This window comes from Nicrophorus vespilloides, unplaced genomic scaffold (genome assembly GCF_001412225.1).
Source record: "Nicrophorus vespilloides isolate i.1.1-1 unplaced genomic scaffold, Nicve_v1.0, whole genome shotgun sequence".
Taxonomy (NCBI): domain Eukaryota; kingdom Metazoa; phylum Arthropoda; class Insecta; order Coleoptera; family Silphidae; genus Nicrophorus; species Nicrophorus vespilloides.
The window spans coordinates 26618-49894 of NW_017098879.1; the positions used below are offsets into that span (position 1 = coordinate 26618).

Genomic DNA, 23277 nt, shown 5'->3' on the forward strand with positions numbered 1-23277 from the left:
ACATTCAACTAGATTATACAGATTGCGTAAAGCGTCGACAGGACAGGTCAGGAGCTAAATGGTATCTTTTCCAAGAGAGAAGAAGCTGAAGGAAAAAAATAATTATAATCTGAGGTGACTAACTATTTCTTCTCCAAAGGGAGTTCGGAATTCCATTGGTATATATCCATAATACAAGTATAGAAAGTACACCGGCAAATCTTTTCATTTTCGTCATCTTTCACGCATTATGTATTTGGTGACCTAGTGCCAGATTAACTAATATGAAATAACAATAGACTAAGACAAGAATCACTAAACGAATTTTATGAATAATATTATTCTATGAATTATTAACAAAGTATTATACTTACTATATAATTCTAAATATTTGCATATTTATATATATTATTTTCTTAACCTCAAATATTGTTTACACAGCACTACTCTCATTTACGAAATTGAAGACTTTCAATATGCTTATCTTTTATACTTCATACGAAAAAAAACTTTATAGAACTCCCTAAAGGAGTACGGCTCGTATTGTACGGTTTCTCCTTTTATATATATAGGTATCCCCAGACTTACGTCGGTATTTGTAAGTAAGTATTTTGTTTATTTTAATCTATTTTTTAAAATGTATGCAGTCAGTAATACGGAATTTGACATATATAAAAGTAAAAACCATTATAAAGATAAGTAAATTTTTAAAATTCCTCCGACTTACGAACAACCCTCTGGAACGGAACTAGTTCGTATGCCGGAGAAAACCTTTAAAGAAAGCAATAAAGTAAATAAACGTATGTAATTTGGTATCTAATTTATTACTAGAGTAACAGGTTTTAATAAATCACTTAGAGACAATTGAAGGACCTCTTGAATTCAAGCCAATTAGCTTATCTAATTAGAAAATTGTTAATGTGGCAATCTATTTTTGTAATGAACTGCTATAAATTTCACTTAATACATTTGAATCACCAAATAATTAACTCATTAATTATTTACTTCATTGTGTAATATAATACTTGTTGTTTTTATTGTGATTATATTTCATAATTTGATTCCCTGTTTCAGTTCTATTTCAACTTATTTTGTTATATACTTTTCTTTTTGATACTGATTAATTATTATTTACAAATTGCTATTTGGATCAAAGGGACAGCGACCCTTTGTGTAAGCAATAAAGCAGTTGAAACCATTGAATTTAGAGTATATATATATATAATAATCTAGACCCTCATATTTATTTCATTGTATAATAATAATTCATAGTAGAACTTATACAGTATAAAAATATATAGTTGCAAACGAAAGCGAAATATTTAAAAAAATAATTAATTAGAAATCTGCATATTTTTATATTATTTTTATTTCTTAGTAACAGAAAGATAGTAATATTTTTTTATAATATTTTGTGAAATGTGAATATATTGCGAAATAATAGCAAAATTGTATTTAATTCCTAACATATGCCTTTTCCCAACGACAATAATATCAAATAACGTACAATAAAACAACATTAAATAATTTCTTATCATATTTGGTTTCGATATAAAATTACTATAATTGTTGGATACATTTTTAATATACTGTAACGTTATATACTCATATATTGTTTGTTTGATTAATAACATTTATGATTTCTGTTGTAAATATAAATGAAACATTAAATAATGATGGAGAATAAACATGTTTAGCAATATTTATTTAAAAAAAATAATTAATAAACAAAAAGGATCTGTCAAGTAAAATTTCGTGCTTTCAAATAAAACATATAACATTTTTATGGCTCTCGAGTATTTTTTAAATTGCTGCTAGGGACATGATTTGGAGTTTACAGATTTTAGAGAAATTGAAGTAGATAATTAAATTGATTATAAATATTTTGTGAAAATACAAATTTATATTTCATAAAGAATATATGCTAATAATAAGTTATTTTAATGAATACTTGTATTAATATTTGATGTTAAGAAAGCAATGTTAGAAATAATGTTGGGAATGTTTTAATTTCAATATAATTTTATTTGTTTCACTAAATAACAGCAATAATAAAATAAATCTCATTACGAAGTGTTTTGAAATAGTGACGGATTGATAGGATTATTTTTGGTGAGTAGCCAATCAATAAGAAAGAACTTGATGTATAATTACCAGGCTGAAAAATGCAAGGCGTTTCTGGACGTCATCCAAGATAAGAAGTTTGTCCGCTGTAAATGCTAAGGACAAATGTCCTGGAAATCGGAACCAATTTTAGATTATCCGAGTGGGGATAGAGAAATAACACGTAGGACCTGATTTAGATCGTTTTTAAATGTTATAAAAGGTATATGGATAATTGTTATTATTATCATTAATTACGGATTCAATTCATGGACTAGATATATGAATTGAATTCGTCTTCAATGTACCAACAACGTGTGGTTGTTGATTCATCCCGCACGGAAGGTTTACTTACATAAAATGAATCACATGGAGACAGTCATACGGTCTGAATTTATTTAGGGATTCGATTTTAGGTGAAAATAGATACAAATATTGGTGTACAGGGAGGACAATAAAATTGTTGTTTGGTCAGTTTGCGAGGATAAAGAGATTTTGATGATCATTCCAAGTTTTCCATGAGTACTTGTCGATTGACGAATGCATTCTTCGACTCTAATTAATGTTGTTATTCATTAGAATTGACATTAAGCCGATTTAATTGAGACAAGGTGTATAAATCGGCATTAGCCAGGCCCCCTCTTAAAAGTGTATTTTAAGGTCAGTTTACTGAGACGGGGATATCAGAGTTTTGTGCTTTGTTCACGAACGAACGTGACCCTATCGCTAACAAAGTTTTCCTCACGAAGAATCCTCTCGAAATAATTAATTACTGTGTTTAAGTTGAGTGCGAACTAAAGAAAATCGCCCAGCCATGCCGTTCAATGTTATGATACAGTTGTGCAAAGTCACAAGGGCTAGCAAACTTTTCCAGCGTAATTTCTATCTGCCCTTGCTGCGACCTTTATCTCCAAAAGATGCCCTCCGAAGACACATTCTATCTGGTAAAAACCTTCTCGGACAAAAAATTGAGCATTACATACCTGTCCTGGAAGAATACAAGGATAGGGTACAACGCAGGAAGTATATGGTCAAAGGAAAAGGTAAAAAAAGGCAAAGGAAGAAGGCGTCCATGAAATACATCACACCGTTCTTCGACGATAATATGGAAAATCATGGCATGCTGCAAGGTTTCATTGCTAGGAAACCCAAGGGCAGAGGTCAATTTTACACCTATTATATCCCAGATAAGAATTGCACTCTTGTCGTGCCTTTTCAATTCGAGAGGGCCATTAGGGACCATGACATTTTAGATGTAATTGTTGCTCAAAGAAGTGAGAAGATTGTCATTAAATTGAAGAATGGTAAGAAAGTTACGATGCCCGTGTCTCCGTGGGACGAGAAAGCTTCTTTATACAGAGGTGAAGGCTGGACCAAAAAAGAGATTGAAGAATACCATCATCATGGTAGAGAAACTATGGGTCTGGCCAAGTTGTTCGAAGCTAAAGAATCCGGCGTAGAAGACTGGGAGCTGGAAATGATGAGAATGGCAAGCAAGAGGAGGGTCAAACATAGAGCTGAGAATAGACCAGAATGGAAAGAAGTAATGGATGCTGCCGCAGAAAATATGGACTGGGATAAGTTTGAAGAAGAGGCAAAAGAAATCGTGCAAGAAGTTAACGAACCGGTTCAGGATGAACCCATTGCTATGCAAGTTCAAGATATGGATAAGACTAAAAATGTAAATCAAAAATTGAAAGATGCTGGTGAAGAAGTATGGGAGATGTTACCCGTGATGGGCGATATTCCTGAAATCGTAAGATTCATGCAAGACGGTGAATATACGGAAGTTGCAGATGTATCTGGTGTGATGGTAACTTTGCCATTGTCGGCAAAGGATGTATTTGTTGCTGGTCAAATGGCGAAGAACGAAGATGGTGATATTTTCATGCCCGGTCAAACGGTGGAAACGGAAGAGACGTCAGAATTTACGCCTGGTTTCACGGTATTCATGGATGGGGAACCTACGCTCCTCCCAGGTCTCGTTATGGGCGATGATCCAAAAAAACCGATGTTCTTGCCAGGTGATTCTACCATTACGGAGACAGGGGAGTTGCAGTTTACAGAAACAGAGGAGGATCTTCCACCACCACCTCCAGAAGAAGCCCCACTCTGGGAGGTCGAGCCAGAGCCTGAAGTTGAACCTGAACCTGAGCCAGAAGAGCCTGAATTGGAGGAAGAACAAGATAGTGAGGAGGAAGCGGAGGACTTGAAACCACCTCCACCACCCCCACCAAGGAGACCCAAAACAGAATTTATCTACGAAAGGCCCAAACGTCGCGTCACAAGCGAGGGAGGTGTTAAAAGGCGAGAGAAGGCACCCAAGAAACCAATTACCAGTTTAGAAGAACCTGAGCTCGATCCAATGAGGCAACCGATTCAAATCGAACCCGTCTTGTATGACTTGACGCTACCAACGTTTGAAAAGGAAACGATCCTACAAGAGAAGGAACGTGTTGGAAAGTTAACTGAAAAGAAATCAAAGGAGGAATGGAACATCGAGAAAAAGAAACGAGAGATCAAGGAAAAAGCCAAGACTATTCTCGCGAATAAAGGAAAGTCCAAGTATGTGCCTCAAGAACCAGTGAAGAAGAGCGAAAAACTCAACGATCTGGAGAACAGCATTAAGACCGGAAACTTTTTCGACGTTGACTATAAAAAGTTTTTGGTCAAAGAGCGCCGTCCTCGTGTCAATTGGCTGGAGAAATACGAGTACCAAAATACCTTTGATTCGGTGGGGATATCAAGACACCGCGTTTGGAAATCAGTTCACTAAAATTAATCACCGTCCCACATCTAAATAGGTAGGAGTAATTAGCCTAGATTCTTCTTATATCGTGTGTGTCTTTTAATAAGATGACGATCAACGTGAAAATATCCCTGTGCAAAATCACTAGAGCAAGCAAGCTATTTAAAAGAAATTATTACCTTCCACTATTGAGACCACTATCACCAAAAGATGCTCTCCGACGTAAAATTATTACTGGCCAGAACGTTCTTGGAAACAGAATCGAACATTACATCCCCGTGTTGGCATCACATGAAGATAAATTAAGAAGCAAAAGGAACAAACCAAAGGGAGTACCGATTATCAAAAAGCGAATTAAGGTGAAAGAAAATGAAAAATACGTAGCCCCATTCTTCGATGACAACATGGAAAATCATCTCTATTTTCAAGATGTGCTCAGCAGAAAAGGTAAAGAGAAAGATCAGCTTTACGTTTATGAAGTACCAGACAAAATGTATAACTTGGTAATTTCCAATTTATTGGAAAAAGCCATAAAAGATAAAGATATTATCGACTTGACAATTGCACAGAGAAGCGAAAAAATTGTCCTGAGGCTAAAGGACGAGAGACGAGTTGTCCTGCCTTTGGCCAAATGGGACGGCAAGGGAGTTTTGTATAGAGGAAGCGGCTGGACTAAAGAATATGTGGAAGATGAACATCATCATGGCAAAGATACGATGGGTATGGCAAAGATTTTTGAATTAAAAGATTCGGGCGTCGAAGATTGGGAATTGGAATTGATGAGAATGTCAAGCAAGAGAAAAAAGAAAGTTAAAGGAGAGGATTCTGGTGATTGGAACGTCGTAATACAAGCGGCAACTGAAAACATGGATTGGGATCAATTTGAAGAAGAGAGTAAGCAAGTTATGGATGAGATCGAAGAAGTCGTAGAAGAGGAGGATATCCCCATGGAAGTTGATGACATGGAGAAGACATTGAATGTAGGTGATAAATTGACTGAAGGCGGCGATGAAGTATTGGCACAGCTGCCAACTATGAAAGAAATACCAGAGGTGATCAAGAATCTCGAGACTGGCGACTTGTGCGAATTGCAAAATGTGTCTGGCGTTAAAGTTCAAATATCTGAAGGCAAAACATGCTTCATTGCTGGGCAAATGGTCAAAACTGAGGAGAATGAAGTATTTGTGCCAGGACAGACCGTGGAGATAGAAAATGGAACATGCGAGTATACACCAGGAATAACTGTGTTGATGGATGATGAGCCAGCACTAATACCAGGTCTGGTTTTTGGTGAAGAAGAAGAAACACCTGTATTTCTCCCTGGAGAATCGACCATCACTGAGGAAGGTCAATTGGAATTTGAAGTAAATGAAGATGATATTCTACCGGATAAGGACCGTACTTCACCGCCGCCGAAGTCTCGCAGAGATCAAACTCCTCCACCTTTTGAATTTAAACCCAAAGTTATTGATACGATGGTGATGAAAGAGGAATCGGCTTCGGTGATGTCTTTCCGCCCAGAAAAACAAGCGTTAGAGGATTGTTTGGTACTTTACGAAGAGCGAAGGCGTCAGAAAGAGGAATTGGAGAGGAAAAGGATGAAGGAGAGAACCGAGGAGAAAATAATGAAAGCCGAAAGTAAGGTCGACACGGTACGTTACAAAATCAGAATGAAGTTAAAGACGTTCAAAGTCGAAATGCCGAAGCCGTACGTGGCGCTGGAACCGGTTCTGAAGAGCAAGAAACTCGAGGAATTGGAACGCAGCGTAGAGGATGGCACTTTTGAAGACGATCGAACAAAAACCATAATGGAAAAGGTGCGAAAAAATTCTCGAATATTCAGGCACCTGACGCTCATGAGCACCTACGGTTACGACGGTGAATACGGTTCGGGCAACATCGCACCTCCGAAGTAGTTAAGCGCCACGACGCCAAGACAGACGCCGCCTTCGGCTGCTTCAGTTCATTTCGATCGCGCCGAGCACCAACTTATACTTAACTTGTAATAGCTTGTTTGAATTTTAGTCGTAGTAAAGAAAATTCACCCCACCCCATTAAAAAAAAATAAATATAATGTTATGTAAAATCACTAAATTATAAATAAACAAGAAAATATAAATAAAAAAAATAAATAAGTAAACTTAGAATATACGAAATTTATTTATTGTGTTTGTGTCTGTGTTTGGCCCAGTCAAGATGATTATGAATTATGTTTTGTCGTTCTGCAAGATCACAGCGGCGAGTCGCATTTTCTCGCGCAACTTTTACTTGCCTTTACTGAAGCCCATAACGCCAAAAGATGCCTTGCGAACATTCAAAATCACTGGAAAATGGTTACTCGGATCAAAAATTCATCACTATATCCCAGTTCTCTTCAATCATAAGAAAAAACGCAACAAAAACGCCAAAGACTACGGTAAGCTTGTCCATAAACAGAATTCCAGTTATACCTACATGAGTCCAATATTAGACCCTGAAAACGAAAATCACAAAGTTCTAATGAACATCTTAAACGAGAAACCAGACGAAGATTGTTTCGTATATACCGTTGATGACAAAATGTACAACATAGTTTTTCCGGGTAAATTGGAACTTGCTATTAGAGACGGGGATATTATTGATATTCTGGTATCACAGAGCAACGACAAAATTCTTCTTAAATTGAAAGACTTTAAAAAGATTGCTGTTGAATTGGAATTTTATGAAACAGACAAAGATTTGTTTAAAGGAGAAGGTGGCACTTCCGTAGAGGAGGAAAAGTTTCACCATCACGGTAAAATGACGATGAGTCTGGCAAAAATATTCGAAGCCAAAGAACTGGCCGAGGAATGGGAACTTGAAATGATGAAAATTGTTGCTAAGAAAAAGAAGCAGAAGGGTGAAGGAAGCAGGGAATGGAACGAAATGGTAACGGAAAGTATTCAAAATTTGGATTGGCAACAGTTCGAGGTCGAAGCGAAGAAGGTCATCGATCAGATTTGGGAACCTGTGCAGGAGGAGCATATTGGTATGCAGGTTGAAGATTTAGAGAAAACTAGGAACGTTCCTGAATTTATTTTGAAGAGAGGAAACGCCTTACTTAGTCAATTACCGACGATGACTGAAATACCGGACGTTGTTAAAAGCATGGCTACGGCGATTTACGAAGAAATAGAGGATGACGATGAAGATGATCTACTAAAGAGGAGAAGGATTTCGGGTGTTAGAGTTACTTTATCTTCTGGTAAAGAATGTTTCATAACTGGCCAGATGGTTAAAACTGACGAAGGCGAAGTTTTTGTACCTGGACAAACAATAGAAAATGATTTTGGATTATCTTATGTACCAGGAATTACAATTAATATGGATAATAAACCGCAATTGATTAAGGGTTTGATTATGGGCGACGAAAATAATCAGAATCCCATGTTTTTACCAACAGAATCGTCAATAACGGCAGATGGCGCTTTGACGTTCTGCAGAAATCCAGAAGAAAGATCCCAAGCTATGCCTCAAAAGATATTTGTTCGCAAACTGTCAGTAGAAGATAGCGAAATGGAAGCTGGAGAAGGCAAGAAGAAGAAGAAGAAAAAGAAGAAGTCAAAGAAAAAAGCGAAGGCTGTTACTCCTATTGTTGAGGAAATTGTAGCTGCTCCTATTATTGAAGATGAACAAATTGTAGCCGAAGAAGAATCTGATTCGGTTGCTATTGAAGCTATGATTTACGTGGAGGAAAATTCTGTTAAATCAGAAGAAGAAGTGAGCTCTATTGAAGAATACGAAAAGAAACCGAACGACGATGATATTTATAAGCCGTTGGATGATGGCATGGAGAAGCTAATTGTAAATTTAGAGGACAAGAAGTCCGAGTTGCAAGAGAAGCTTGATGCTTTGCGCAAGTTAAGTATAACTTTGGAAAATTCCGTGACCTACGTTAAGACTAGCGATGCAGAAAATATCGCCTTTACTGTTACTGATGATCCAGACAAGATGCACAAATTTTCCGATATCCTATTAACAATTACGCGTCGTGCAAATACGTTCCGAGAGAGAAACAATGTCAACATCCAGAACATCAATAATCCGTGCATGGTGTATAATAATACGTTTGTAACAGAGGCTGATGAGAAGTTCTGCACGTCAAATCCAAAATTGAAAATTGCGTTAAAATCCGCAATGTACGCTGCTAACGAGGTATTCAAAACGCGTCCTCGAGATCAGATGTTGGCTCTTCAAACTCTATCGGATATTTTGAAAGATTCGTTGGATAATGATACAGTCTTGGAAGAGCTTTGCTTGCTGATGAATACGAATCTCGATCGAAACGAAATATGCACATCGATACTGAAGGAATTATCACAAGAGATTACCGAGAATAAGATTGAAGTGTTGAAATCGGCGGTTGGCTTGAATGAGAGATGCGCTGAGAACGAGGCAATCATTGAGAAAATTCAGCAGATCTTGGACAAGGGGATTCTGGGCGTCGCATTTAAGAAGGTGGCTAAAAATAACGAGCCGTTCACTAGGAAGGTAATTGAACACGCCAAACTAAAATTAGATGCAATTAAAACGGAGCACGGGGCCGAAGAGGCGCTGCAGAGTTGCGTGGCTAGCGCGGCTCGCGAATTCTCGGAGGAATGTCTATTGGAATTAGATGATTATGGAGAGGAGGGAGAAATCAAAGAGTTCCTATCGGAAGCTTTGGGGTTGGCTTCAACATTGGGCGTTTACGATGTCGAAGAGGTGTTGGGCAAGCTGCTTTTGGAGCCGGAACAGAGTCTGTTGGCGGGAAGCAAGGCGAGCGTCGAATTTTTGAAAAGATTCACGCTGATCAAAAAACTGTGCGAGAAAGATTACTCAGTTAAGACTTCCTTGGAGAGAATTAGGAAGCATCCGGAATGCGGCAGAACGGATCCGAGGATAAGACAACTTTTAAGAGAAAGTGCTAGTCTGACGACAAAGGCAAGAGAAATTAGAAGTTCCTTGGAGGTGCCTCTGAGGTTGTTCCAAGATCAGAACTTTTTGGCGATCGAAGATTGCATACTTCAAAAGGCACGTTTGGAATCGCCGATTTTGATAAGTCGTAAGGGCATTCAGGCTGTGATCCCTAAGGAAGCAGCTAGAAACGTTTTGGCTGGTAGAGTTCCATATTTGCTGATCGACGAAGGTGGCGTTACAAATTTCAAACCGATGCACATGTTCTCAGCTCTGAAATTGGGCAAGAGCCGTGAACAACGTTTCGAGGATTACTCAACGATGGGTGGACGTGAGGGCTTTCGAGAGAACCGAAAGGAAAGGGTCTACACAAGAACATCACCGTCTCCTGTGAAAGACGTAAGAAACAGACACAGAATGCCACTGAGTCACAACCGAATGACAGCATGAGTGTTCCACTTCCGAAACTGTTCATACTTTTTATATATATATATACATTACTCTATCGTTAATTCAGTGATAAATTCTACATTTTTTTTTATATATAAACATTTGTATTTTTGGCAAGACAATTTGGTGATTTCAAAATTACAATTCGCACACACACTTTTTTATTATTTTTTTTTCGTTCGATACATCTTGTGGTACACGTCAGAAACCGCCCACACAAACTACCATTTCGCACATTATTTTTTCTATTCCGGCTGGGACATTTTTTGTTTAGCTGCGCTTCACCCGGTGAGTCACTGTGTTTGAAAATTTCCAACTAATATTTAAATTTGTATTTTTTCATCTAATCTCGAATGCATCTACTTTGTCCCATAATACTAACCCGTCATAAGAGACGAAATAGTTTGGACACGTGTGTGTCATCCATCAACAGATACATTACATTAAGTTAATCTTGCAAAGCACTTAAGTCACGCAACATTAGTTTTAAATAGCTGTATTTGCTTAGGGTACTTCAATATAAACCTGACCTTGTTGTTGTTGTTTTTGTTTCAATCTACTAATATTCTCAACATTATAATGTTTTACTAATTTGCAAATACATATTTACCTCAGATTAACCTCAATAATCTGTGATAGTTGAAAAGTTATAATTGGAGCGTTTGTCAGAATGTGGGAAAGTTATTGGGTTGACTCATAGAGAAGGTATTTTCGGAATTTGCATCGTCTAGTGCCGTGCAAATTTCCATAAATAATATTGAGGGTTCGATAAAGATTTCAGAAGCGTTGACACGTGGCTAGAATGAAAAATTACTTAGGATGCGCTATAAATACACCTGAATCAGTTGAACTGAGTCCACACTTTGGCAAAAATACAGTTTTCGACAAGTAGGAACCTTGTCGATGCAATATAAATATATGGTGCACTTTTGGACCTCAAACAATAAACAGATTCCGGTCAATGTTATCCGATCCATAGTCCGATACAGCCGCTTCTGCATTTTTATTCTTGGATTCCCCCTATTGTTGCAGTATGTATTTTTCATATTTAAAAAAACAAATTGTTTGTCGTTCAGTTTTTGTGTACACACGCGTCAATTTCAAAACATAATTTGCATGTGCTGACGGACGTAACGAGAGAATTATTTGGCTTGGATGAGAACAGTCACTTTATATTTATCTCTTTGTGAAAAATTGTTGTTCATTGAGCAAAGCCAAAAACTTTCTCTCGTCATGGGTAGCCTGTTTTATTTTGTTAGTTTTTCTGGAAACGGTTCAAGTTCATGCGTTCATATGTGACGCTCATATATGACGATGTCAACGCGTTGTATAATCGAGTAATTACGTTTATTAATAGACCGGTGCGTTATGCAACCAACGCTGCATCGACCAGTCTACCTGAAGGGCCAGAAAATGCTGGAAGCTCCTATACCTATGAGGCCGCCTGTGCAGCCACCTCCGAGTCCTCCACCTCAAATGCCAACACCTTCACCTTCTACAATCAATGATGAAGATGAGAGCGAAGAACCGGAAGTGCATTTGCCCATGTTGATTAGCAATTTAGGAAATAAAATTGTTATTCCTCATTCCGCTACGAGGGATGTTTTGGCTGGAAGGGTGTCATACTATTTAGTGGATGAGACCGGGGTAGGGCTCTTCAAGCCTAAGCATATGTTTGCCGCCTTGAAGTTGGACAGCGAGAAAATACATCACTACGAAGATTATCCATGCGTGGGAGCTCACCAATGGACGTTGGAAAAGAAGGCGCCGAAGAGGCGCGGGTTGGGCTACAGGAGGACATATATTTCTGACTTTATGATTACCAGAGGCATATATGTAAGTTTTGAACCATTCATATACACATATGTCATTTCAAACGTCAACAACATTTTTACCATTATTTGTTTATATTGCCATTTTCATGGTAAATTATATGAGATTAAGTTAAGAAACTTGAAGGTAAATATGTATAATTTATTGCAGTTTTGGTTAGCTTCTTTAACATCTCTAGAAAAGGAGCACAATACCATTCAGTTATTTAAAAGATGAAAATTAAATTCGTTGACGTGCTGTAATGACTTAAACTAATCATAAGTGTACTATTATAGCAAAAAATGAGACAATTAGTGGTCATTAATCATTCTCTCAATTAGTAGATCGTTCAAAAACTATATAATCATATGTATTATAAAAGAAATTGAACAATAGATAATTGTGCGAACAATAATAAATTAGTGAACAATAATAATAATAATAATGTATAGAAATTTAAAATGTTTTATTAAACATAGTGATTAAACCATTTAAGAGAATATTGAAGTTATTAAAATTATTATGAATATGATAATTGTATCATATCTTGCAACACATATTGTAACTATAAAATCGTTTTGAAGATTTTTTATCGAGCTGTATCAATTTGAATATTTGGTTGATGACTATTTTAAAATAAATAAATAATAATATTTATTGTAACAAATCATAATACATACTCAAAAAAAACAAAAGAAAATATATAACAATAAAATAAAAATAACAAATTGATCTGCTACAAAGGGCGACTATTTTATTATCGACAATTCAATTCATATTTCTGTCATTTTTTGCAAATTTTATTTAAGAAGCTTTCGAAATAATTTATTTTTATTTATAAGAATTTTCTGAAATATTTTTTAGAATTGAATTCTATATAGATTAAGAACTAAATAATATAAGCACCTGAATGCAGGAAATTAATAATAATATTTACATGAATATAAGAAAGTAAACGAATTAATTATCAAAAATTTAAAATAATAGAAAATAAATTTTTAAAATCATGGTTCATCATTCATTTTAATTTAGAAAGAGAATTCAAATTTGATATAAAAGTATACATTTGTTAGTAAATTAGTTGAAAGAAATTATATTAGTTCGTTAGCAAATATTGGAAATAATTAATATGATTGATTTATAATTGAAAGGAAATTTGTAAACTCCAAATTTTGATATCGCTGTAATTTTTGTTCTATCTTTAATAGATAATTCAAATTTATCTAGTATAAAGTATCTAGTATATACAAAGTTATATTGAAATAATAAATTAGTTAATTAGTTAATTAGCAAATATTTTAATTAATTAAATTATAAACATGATTTATTGTACACATATACATACAAAGTGCCATTTTAAATTAATTAATTTCATTATTATCTTTGTAATTTAAAATAAATTTATAAATGATTTCATATCACTATGATTTTCTGTTGAATACATAATTCAAATGCATTTATTATAAAAGTACATAAGATGCTAACTTTATTAAGAATTTTCTCTCTTGATAAGACCACTAATTTTCATTCTTGTTTATTATATAAATTTCTGTGTTTTTTTCTGATATGTGTTATTAAGATATCTATTTTATTTATATAAAAATTGAAGGATTTTTATCAAATGTATGAAGTTTATAAAATATTTTTTAAATAAATCGATAAATTCACGATTTTTATGGTAATGTTTGCATTATTTTAAATTATTTTATGACTGAAACATATTAGATATTATTTCTTCAATTGATATTATATAGAAGGATATAATTGATAAATATATCCTTTTTAAATAGACTTGTTACTACAAGTAATATTTATAATCATTTGAATGTATTGTTTTATAACATATGAAACATATTTGATATTTGAATATTTAAATTGCTTTGTTTTGGGTATTCCTTTCTGTGCGAAATATAGTGAAGAGGATTTTTCTTTTCTGATAATTCGATTTTAAGTTATATTAATGTCAATGAGTCAGGTGTTATTTATACAAATTAGAAATAAAAAACATATATATAATAACATCTCTTGACATACTGAAGACCATAAAAGTACGTATGCGAAAATAATTACCGGCAATTAAAGGTTCGTCTGTCCTCTTTTCATTTTTTTTATATATATGTTCCTCTTGTTTCTTTTTTCGTGCTGAAAACTTTCTGGTTTTGTGTTCTTCCGACCCACCAGAGCCTACTACCACAGCAATGTAACAGGTAACAAGTAACGGCAGGTGCTCGAGCACAGGTGAAACACGCGGTCAGTTTTGGTCTGTCTTTCGTTCAAACGAGACGAAGACGCGCTTCTTTCAACGTCCCCACGTCGGTCGACCAACGGATAAAAAAATCGTTACCAGAAACTAGTGTGTTTTTTTAAAAAATACAACAACAACAGTTGATTCGTGTATTATTTTTTTTGTGCACTTTGGTTTAAAGGAAATTTTGGAAAGGATTAAAACGTTTTCGATCTAGGCAATTCAAGTATACAGTTTCTCATTGAAAAAGACTTCAAAAAAATGTAAGTTGTGTGTGTGCTTTGTATCTCTTCTATCTACCATTAATTCACATGCGGCGTATGTGTGTGTGAATTCAAATCGTTGTGTATTCCGGACGGATTATTTCCTGCGATTATTGTAGATACGGACGGAAATTATCCGCTTAAGAATGGAAGAGAAAATAAATTGATTGTTGTTGTTGTCATGGAACAACATTTACTTTTCGCCCATTTGAATTACAAATCGCAGAAACGAGATGATAATACATAATGTATAAAACGTTAAAACATATTAAATATTCTATAGCATTTTTTTTCTTTCTTGATGATAATTATATCAAAACTATATATAATTATCGGTTATTTGTTGTCCTTTTTGTATATTAAACAAAACAGCAATTTATTGTTGCTTTAAATAATATTCAAAAATACTGAATTACTTCTAAAATACATTTTACTATGAAAAATCAATACGTCTTTTATATAACTTATAATTTCAAACAAAAATAAATTTTACTAAATAATGTTATACTGTAAATACTGTTTATAGAAGTAAATTAATTAATCAGAATTCCAATTATATTATTTTAATTTATTTATGAGGATTACCAATAATTTGTGTATAAAATGGTTTATTTTATAATAAATGTTGTTGCTAACAGTTTAAGTTTTACACACATTTCTTTGCATATTGCGAGTGCAGTTGTAGAGTGAGGTTTTGCTGCCAAGAAAATAAATCGTATTTATAGTGAAATAATGTGATTTTATTGTAATATGTGAATATAAAAATGATTAATGGGAACTTTCGTTGAGTAGAATTATCGTATGTTTATTTTTGTATATCTTCCTTAGTTTGTTGTAAACGATAAAGTAACGATACAATCTTGTTGGAAGAAATATACATTATTATAAAATAATTATTGGGTGTGTCAATTCACATATTTTTTTACCATTAGTTTCAGCTTTATAAATAGAATACAATGATAAAATTTCACAGAATGCTGCAAAATTTGATGAATATTTCATTTTATATTATATATATTGTAGATTTCACCTAAAGATTAATATTTAAGAGGTTTGAATATAGAAAATTTATTTTGTAAATGATGATATACATACTTATTAATTTATAATTACTTCATTACAAAATGGATAATCTTAATTGTTAATTAACTAGTTGGCTATTGTCCAAAAAGCTCTCATGACAGATGAATGTTTTTTTTGTTATTTAACTTTGTTGCAACAACTTTAGGGTTGCGTTTATGATTTTTATGAAGTGTTCTTACTATATGAGTTTTCATGACGTAAAGAAAACCTGCCAATCTAACAGTATTGTAGAAGTTATCCATGTAAATAGTATCTAAGTATCTTTTCTATCTTATTTCAAGAATAAAACAAAATGTTTAAAATCAAACTATCAGGATTCAAATATGTTTTTTACCATACTTAGATTTATGTACTGTTTGAAAACCAATCGGCCCCACCACCCCACCCCCATTCATCTAATGATAAGTTGTCTTTAGGATAATAGAAATTCTTTATATTTTCCAAAATATACCTAAAATTTTGATTCATTAAAAAAAATAAATAAATAAAAACCAGCGCATTGCAAAATGATATGTATTATACCAACACGATACTTGTCACACATTTGTGTCTGTGGTCTCTCATAGAATTTAGACCATCACACATATAAAAACTTAACAATCAGACAAATAATATTTTGAAATGTGATTAAATGAATGATAAAATTTTGTGAATTAAAAAAAATCGAGTTATTACAATTAAAGAAACTTATATTTTTGTGTGTGATTTGTAATATTTTGATCATTTCTGAAATATTTTTCCAAGTATTTCGAAATATTACTATAAAAAAAATAAATTGAGTAGAATGTTGAACATGTTTTATAGTTTAGCAATTGAATTTATTGATTGAAGGGTTGATCGATGGATCGATTGAATGAATGATTGAAGACGAACGGAATGGATTTGATTCATGTCTGATGGTGCACGTGACCGCGGTTTTCTAGACAATGCGTAATATGAATTCATCGTAAATAATAAATATGCATGGGGGTTTCAGAATAAATGCGAGGATTTGTATTCAGGACTGCAGCTGCTTGTTATGTCAAGGGGAGCACGCGGTTTGCTTAGAGAACAAAAATTTCCGGAATCAATCAATGCTATTTTGGATACATAATTATAATGTGAGTTCGTTATAGAGAAACGAACGAAATATCCGTACAAACGTACAATGGTGTTAGTGTTTTCGATAAGACAACGAAATTTAAAGTCAGTTAGCGATGGAAGTAAGTTAAATATAACCACATGAACGTACAGTGATATTAGTTGTATAATTTTTCTCTGAAACTCATTTTGGAAGTAACATCACAGTAATAACTTCTCATCTAATTAAAATAAAATAGAATTATGTATTAAAGGTATTTCATGAATACAAGTGGTATTATATAAATTAACTACCAATTATAAAATAGTTATATTATTTAATACTTTACTTAGTAAATAATGTAAGTAAGCAATACAAAATCTGAATATAATAATGATTATATTAAATATAAACAAATTTATTTTTTGATTAATAAAAAAGCACACAAATTATACTGATATTTGTTAGATTCTACAGTATTAATTAGAGTATATTTTTTATATACTCCAAGTTAATCCAAACAGTATTTTTGAGTTTGGGATACTAAATTATTTAATGTTTTTGTAATAGATATTCTATGAAATAACTTATTATTTCACGAATAACAAATTAATGCGTATAATTCGTTATCCTATGAAAGTGATGTATTTGATGTCTGACGGAAAAGTGTACGTTTGTAAGAACGAATGTACCTAAAAAATTGTAAATGTATGTATTTATGTGGAAAATCACCATCTGACGAACGTACGTATTATGTACGTTGACTGAACGATGATTGTAATATCAAAAGAAGAACAATCCTCGACCTTCCACTCGCCTCATCCAGCGTGAATTCATTCTTAATTGGCTGCCAAACAATTTTCACCTCTTCCGCAAGCTTTGATTTCGCTCGCCTTGTTATTACTCCTCGAAACCAGATTGTCGTGGCTCTCTGTCGATTGTTTTTCTTCTCTTCTCTCCATCTCATTTTGTATATGCGTGTTCGTTCGTTTAGGCGCAATTAAGGGACTTTATGACCCACAAAATCAGGTTAGCAGCTTTCGCAACCGCGGACAGAAACACCTGAAATATATTGGCATTAACAGTTGGCACGGCGTTCTGCGAACACGGTTTGCCCTAAATGTGACTTTGATAGAAGAGTCGTTTCAGGGACTTTCAATTTTGGGAGCACACCGCGTGTGTGTTTGTTGTGTGTCAACCTTGCGCAACTAATAACTTACATTTCGAATGCATTTGATCCACTTTTTCTCCAATTCGTTCGAATTCCGACCAAAATGTACCTATTTTCATTCACTTTTATCTTTTAATATTTTTTTTGAGTGTTTGTATGCAGGAAACTCGTTTCTTATTTACATATCTTTCCGATAACCGAATTTTCGAAACGCTGCAAATTAAAATATTTGTGCGGGCTCTAAATATGCTAGGCAATAAATGTAAATTAAAAATAAGGTATAAACATGTTATTTAATTATGCGGAGAGTCAAATTAAGATGTTTTCTCGTTTCTGTTCCACATATTTTTTGTTGGGTTGTTGTTGGTGCAGCAAGCAGCACTCTAAATTCTGGTTTACCTGCATCGGTGGATCGAGAACACCGGTCGTTTTACCATGGGTAACGGTTCATTTCGCGTACTAAATCTTCTTCTTTTGGACGACGTGTGGTGTTGTGGTTCGATCTCATAGTTCCGTTGGGAAACAGGATCCCACGCATTTGCATTCCGCCCACAACAATCGATGCTGAAATCCTTTCCATTCCGACTCGTGGTTTTGTTCTTCTTTACTATCGCGTAGCAAAATGAAAAATCTTTGTCTTATTGTCAGCCACCTTAAGGTTAAATCTTTGAATAATGTAAAGGCGGGGCAGGAAAGTTGTTTCGATTATGATACGTTCTACATTCAACACAGCTAAAGATATTTTTTTAAACTATAATTATATTTGTTACATCCTTAATATATTTTTTTTTCGTAATTTTTTGCCTATTATCAAAATAATATTAAAGATTAAATTATGTTTATTCTTGAAATGTTATACTTATTCATGAAATTCTCTTAAGGTAAAATAGAGTATAAGAAATATGTACAGGCGTCCATGAATTTACACTATTTTCGGTTCCACGTGGTATTTTTTACGTGAATGAAAAACGCGTAAATAAAGTCTGTGAGTACAAAAAATGTAAATAAAAGTTAATGTAAGTTTTGGAAATACACATTTATTGCATTAAATAATTATAACGATTCAGAAAACAGCCTTTTTTATCATTATCTTCATCGATTGGAATATTGAGAAGTTTTACTTCACTTTTATTATTAATGTAATTTTTTTTGGATGATTTTTTATTTATATTTTATGGCCGTACACGGTTCAGTTTGCAAAATCCGCTTAAATACAAAAAATGTACAGCGTAAATTCAGGGACGCCTGTACATTTGATTGAATGTATTTTCAAAGTAGTCATCATTTCTTTCAATACAATAGTCACGTTCTTACTGAAATATTGAATTGTTATTCTCCTCGGCTATATTTATTTATTTTCATTAAAATTTACATGTTCTTCGAAATATACGTTCTAAGAAACAAATTTCAAATAATTTGAATAATATTTGATACTTAGTAGTTTTTTTTAAACATTCATTTATTTTGTTGAAAAACTGTAGCAACAAATTATTTACTAAAATACATTGAAATTGAAATTTCCTTGTCATGAAAAAGTTTATACATATTTATCTCATATACTTTATCTCCTTCACTAATAAACATAAACTAAATATAATTTCAGTAAAACTATTGTATTGTAAAGCATTTACTATTGCTTGTAATAAAATATAAATATTTAAAAATGATTTAAATCAAGTTGACTAATTTGTTTGTATATTGCTATAATATATGGAAAATCACATGTATCTTTGGAATGTTGACTGTAAGGCTTTTTGACAAAATATTTTTCTTATATAAGAAATATTGAAAAGTAATAAGTTTTAAACGTATATTGAAATATTTTACAATAATTAATATAGTATTAGATCATTAATTAGAATAGTAAATTTACAAGAAGATAAGTTTTTAAGAACTTATAGTTGTGGTTTATCGGTTAATACAGTAGCAAAAACTGTATACAATTCCATTAAAGATTTAAAAATGTACACCATTTTATCAAACGTATTACAGAAATAATTAAAATAGATTGTCACGCCACCTTGCATGTCTGTAAACATTAATCTGTGATAAAAAAGTGTGTCATCGACTTTAGAACAATTGTCACCATTACACTGAACATTTTCTGAAAGAAAAAATGAACCTTTTTTTTATAGATTGTTACATATACAATTGATAAAAAATGAAAATAGGCGATATTCATTAATTTATTATTGATATAATAAAAATAAATAATTTATAATAATTACATTTATTCTAATATTTCTGAAGGTATAGAAATAATTTCATACAAAAATAATAAATTATGTTTCTTATTAATATTTAATATTTTATAAGTAACTAAACTAGTACATGTTTTTCTTTGTAACTATTAATAATGTTGAACTTTTAAATGTGGACATAATAACGGACATTACTTGAATAGGAGATGTATTAAGTAAATTGCATATACACAGATTTGGAGAAACCTGAAATCACATAAACCTTACAACACACACACATTCGTAGGTCTCTATTTAAGTGGAAGCGCCGCAAATTGCCCATAATAATAATTCCAGAAACATGGCAATTCGTTTTATTTATACCTCACAAAGAAGTGGTATTAAGAAACACACGACAACTCAGTATTTTTCACGGTATATCGAATAGCCCATCAATTAATGAAAGTCCATTAGCATTAAAACCCTCTCGTGTCTGGGGACTATTCTGAATATTTCATTTTTCCGAGGAGGTCAATAACTGGACGCACTATTTTTAGATGCGTTTTTCCGCCGTTAATAAATCAAGTCGGGCTTTTACAGTGCGGAATCCTAAATTTATATGCGAGCATATGTAGACAGTGCAGTGCAGTGGCATTCACTATTTTCGACATTTATTTTTGCATCGTACAAATCAACGAGAATGAGAGCGAAACGCGACTCTCGAAGTGTCTCGTACTCCCATTGCAGTGATTCACTAAAAGGAGACGCATCGTTTTGAAAAAAAAAATACATAAATAAAAATGAACGAGGAAAAGAGCCTAAGATGAAATCCGCATTTGTTTGTGACAGGTTCGTGCAGCGGCGCGAAATTTAAATTTAGACGTGAGTCTCGCGTTTGTTTACGTGTGCGAATGCATCGATCTGATTCCGTCGTCGCTGGTTTGCATACCATTGATCTTCGTTTCATTTTACAAATGTATACAAGCAAATCATCAATCTTTTTATATATAGAATAATAGTGTTTTCCTGAGTCAGTATATATTGGTTTTGACAGATACAAATATCACATATTATATATATTTATATTTTGCAAAAAGTACGCCCTCTAAAAATTTGACAGAATGTATTTGACATCAAATGTATGTCCTCTATTTGTCAAATTTGTTGAAACATATACAATTTGGATTGAAAGACTACACAATTGCTCATTGTATATCTATACAGAATAAATGTTATTTTAATATATTTACAATTTATTTACTTAAATTGATTACTAAAATGAAACAACCAACAAGTCTTTAAAAAAGATGATAAAAATTACATTTTAGAAATTGGATTTGATCACTTTATTTAATACATTTACTATTAAGGTACTTAAATTGAATTGCCAAAATAAATAAGTATAAAATACACTTCGAACGGGCATTATTTCGGTTAGTGGGAATGATAAACTGTACGTCCTCTCTTTTTAGTATATGTAAGACTAATATATCCGACATTTTGCATAATATGTATTTCATATGCATTGTATTGTCTTTAAGGAATGTAAATGAAAGTAATTTCACATAAATACTTCTAATAATTGTTGTTAATAAATGTTCTCAACAATTTATGTTTCTAGGGCTAAGATCGATGTCATGGTTATTGTGGACGATTAAATCCTTCTCTCCTGGGCTTTCTTATATATCAATAAACATATGTTATTATATTGCAGTTTATTGCTTACAATAAAGATAATTATCATCATAAATACTTGAATTTCAATAACATGTTTCATTTGTTAACATACATCGCATTTGCCTCCACACTTGGCGCAACAATAGCGCATATAGAAAGGTCGTTGAACTGATCAATAGGATCTATCGAGTTTAGATGTTAAAACTCTGGAAATCTCTTAATTATCGTCTCCGAAAATATCCTCATTAGCGTTTGATGGTTAATTTTAGTTGAGATGAGATTCCACGTGCCGATTAAGTCGAACAAAAAAAAATTGAGGAAGAGAGAAGGAAAGATAATTTTATGACCGGCAATCAAGGAAAAGTTCGGCTGCTTTAACAGTTTTACATTCCCTTTGGCACGGGTTTTATTACGCTATCAATTTACAGTTACAGACATTTTTATAATATCATATAAGAAACTTACATACAGTAGTTCAGCGAGAAAACTGTGTCAGATCATCTATTTTTTTATTACTAAACTGTACTTTTTTGTGTTCAACAATACAGCTGTTCTTTACCTTCTCCAGTTTACTTGATTGATGAATGACATGTATGACTGATGATCTCATGTGTTGTACTAAGAAAATTACAATATTTCGATATTTATACTAGTTGTAAATTGTTCCTTTCTAAAATTTTATATTATGTTTAATTACTTTTGGTTTATTCTGAATCATTGCCTTTTGTAAGTTTCTAATCTAATCTTCAAGCACAGTAATCAATAGTTGCGTTTCTCAAACAATGAGTTGCGTTACCATGTTTGAAAGCGAGGAACTGGCGAAATACTCCTAGCAATAGAGTTGCAAATACGTCTCGCGGTAAAAAAGTTTTAGAAACTCTGACTCAGTGTTCAAAGAGGTCGTGTCTTTCCAAATTTAGCTAATATTTGATTAAATTAAGTTAATTGGAGCTTTTTTAGTTTATTTCTGAATGCATTTATTGATTTATTTACTAGTTTTCGACCGTTAAACTAGGTGTGGTTTGATTGATTTTCCATCATTTTAGCTCTGTTTCTGGTGACTTTTGATCTTTTCCGCAAATCTATAATACAAATGTAATGTCTGTAATGCAGACACGCCTTCCGGCTATACTCAACCATGGTACTACATGCTGCAACTCCATTCCATCGGATTGATTATATTTACTCGCACGTTAATTACTCGTAATTATTCAAATCGTCGATTATCCTCTTCGTCGGATTTCTCTTGTGCCTTCATTTCTTTTTGTTACCGTGAGCGACTAACAACTGTTAAAGATAAATAAGCACAAATCCGATGGAGAAAACGAGAAGAACCAACAAAAAAAGAACAGACTGTCAGAAGAGGTACAAAAACGGTTGCATTCCGTGTAATCTCGTTACTGCCAACACACAAAGGCGACACAAAAAGTTCCCACTTAAATCCGCTTTCGACACACCGGCTACACAAATCGTAATCCTATTTAGATTGTAAACTGTCAAAGCTCCAACTTAATACAGATTACTCCTGCTCTCCACTACTTTCATACAACTAATTAATCAACTGTGATCTTGAAAAACGATCCGCCACTAA

At 33.2% G+C, this 23277-nt stretch overlaps 2 protein-coding genes across 2 annotated transcripts in view; both read left to right on the top strand.

The window, feature by feature from the left end:
- Positions 1-2790: 2790 nt before the first annotated feature.
- LOC108563386 overlaps positions 2791-23277 on the top strand; it is a 37443-nt gene continuing 16956 nt past the window's right edge. The window contains exons 1-3 of the mRNA XM_017922047.1: positions 2791-4849; positions 4939-6648; positions 6980-10144. Of these exons, the coding sequence (XP_017777536.1) occupies positions 2897-4849; positions 4939-6648; positions 6980-10144 (6828 nt within the window). The 5' untranslated portion in view covers positions 2791-2896. The remainder of the gene's footprint in view (positions 4850-4938; positions 6649-6979; positions 10145-23277) is intronic.
- Positions 10204-21720, top strand: LOC108563390. Its single transcript, XM_017922051.1, has 3 exons — positions 10204-10483; positions 11553-12031; positions 21631-21720. Exons 2-3 carry the CDS (start codon positions 11564-11566, stop codon positions 21634-21636), a joined length of 474 nt encoding a protein of 157 aa, XP_017777540.1. The 5' UTR covers positions 10204-10483; positions 11553-11563; the 3' UTR covers positions 21637-21720.

Coding starts and splice junctions, on each gene's coding strand:
- LOC108563390 (XM_017922051.1), top strand. CDS start 11,564: ATGCAACCAACGCTGCATCGACCAGTCTACCTGAAGGGCCAGAAAATG.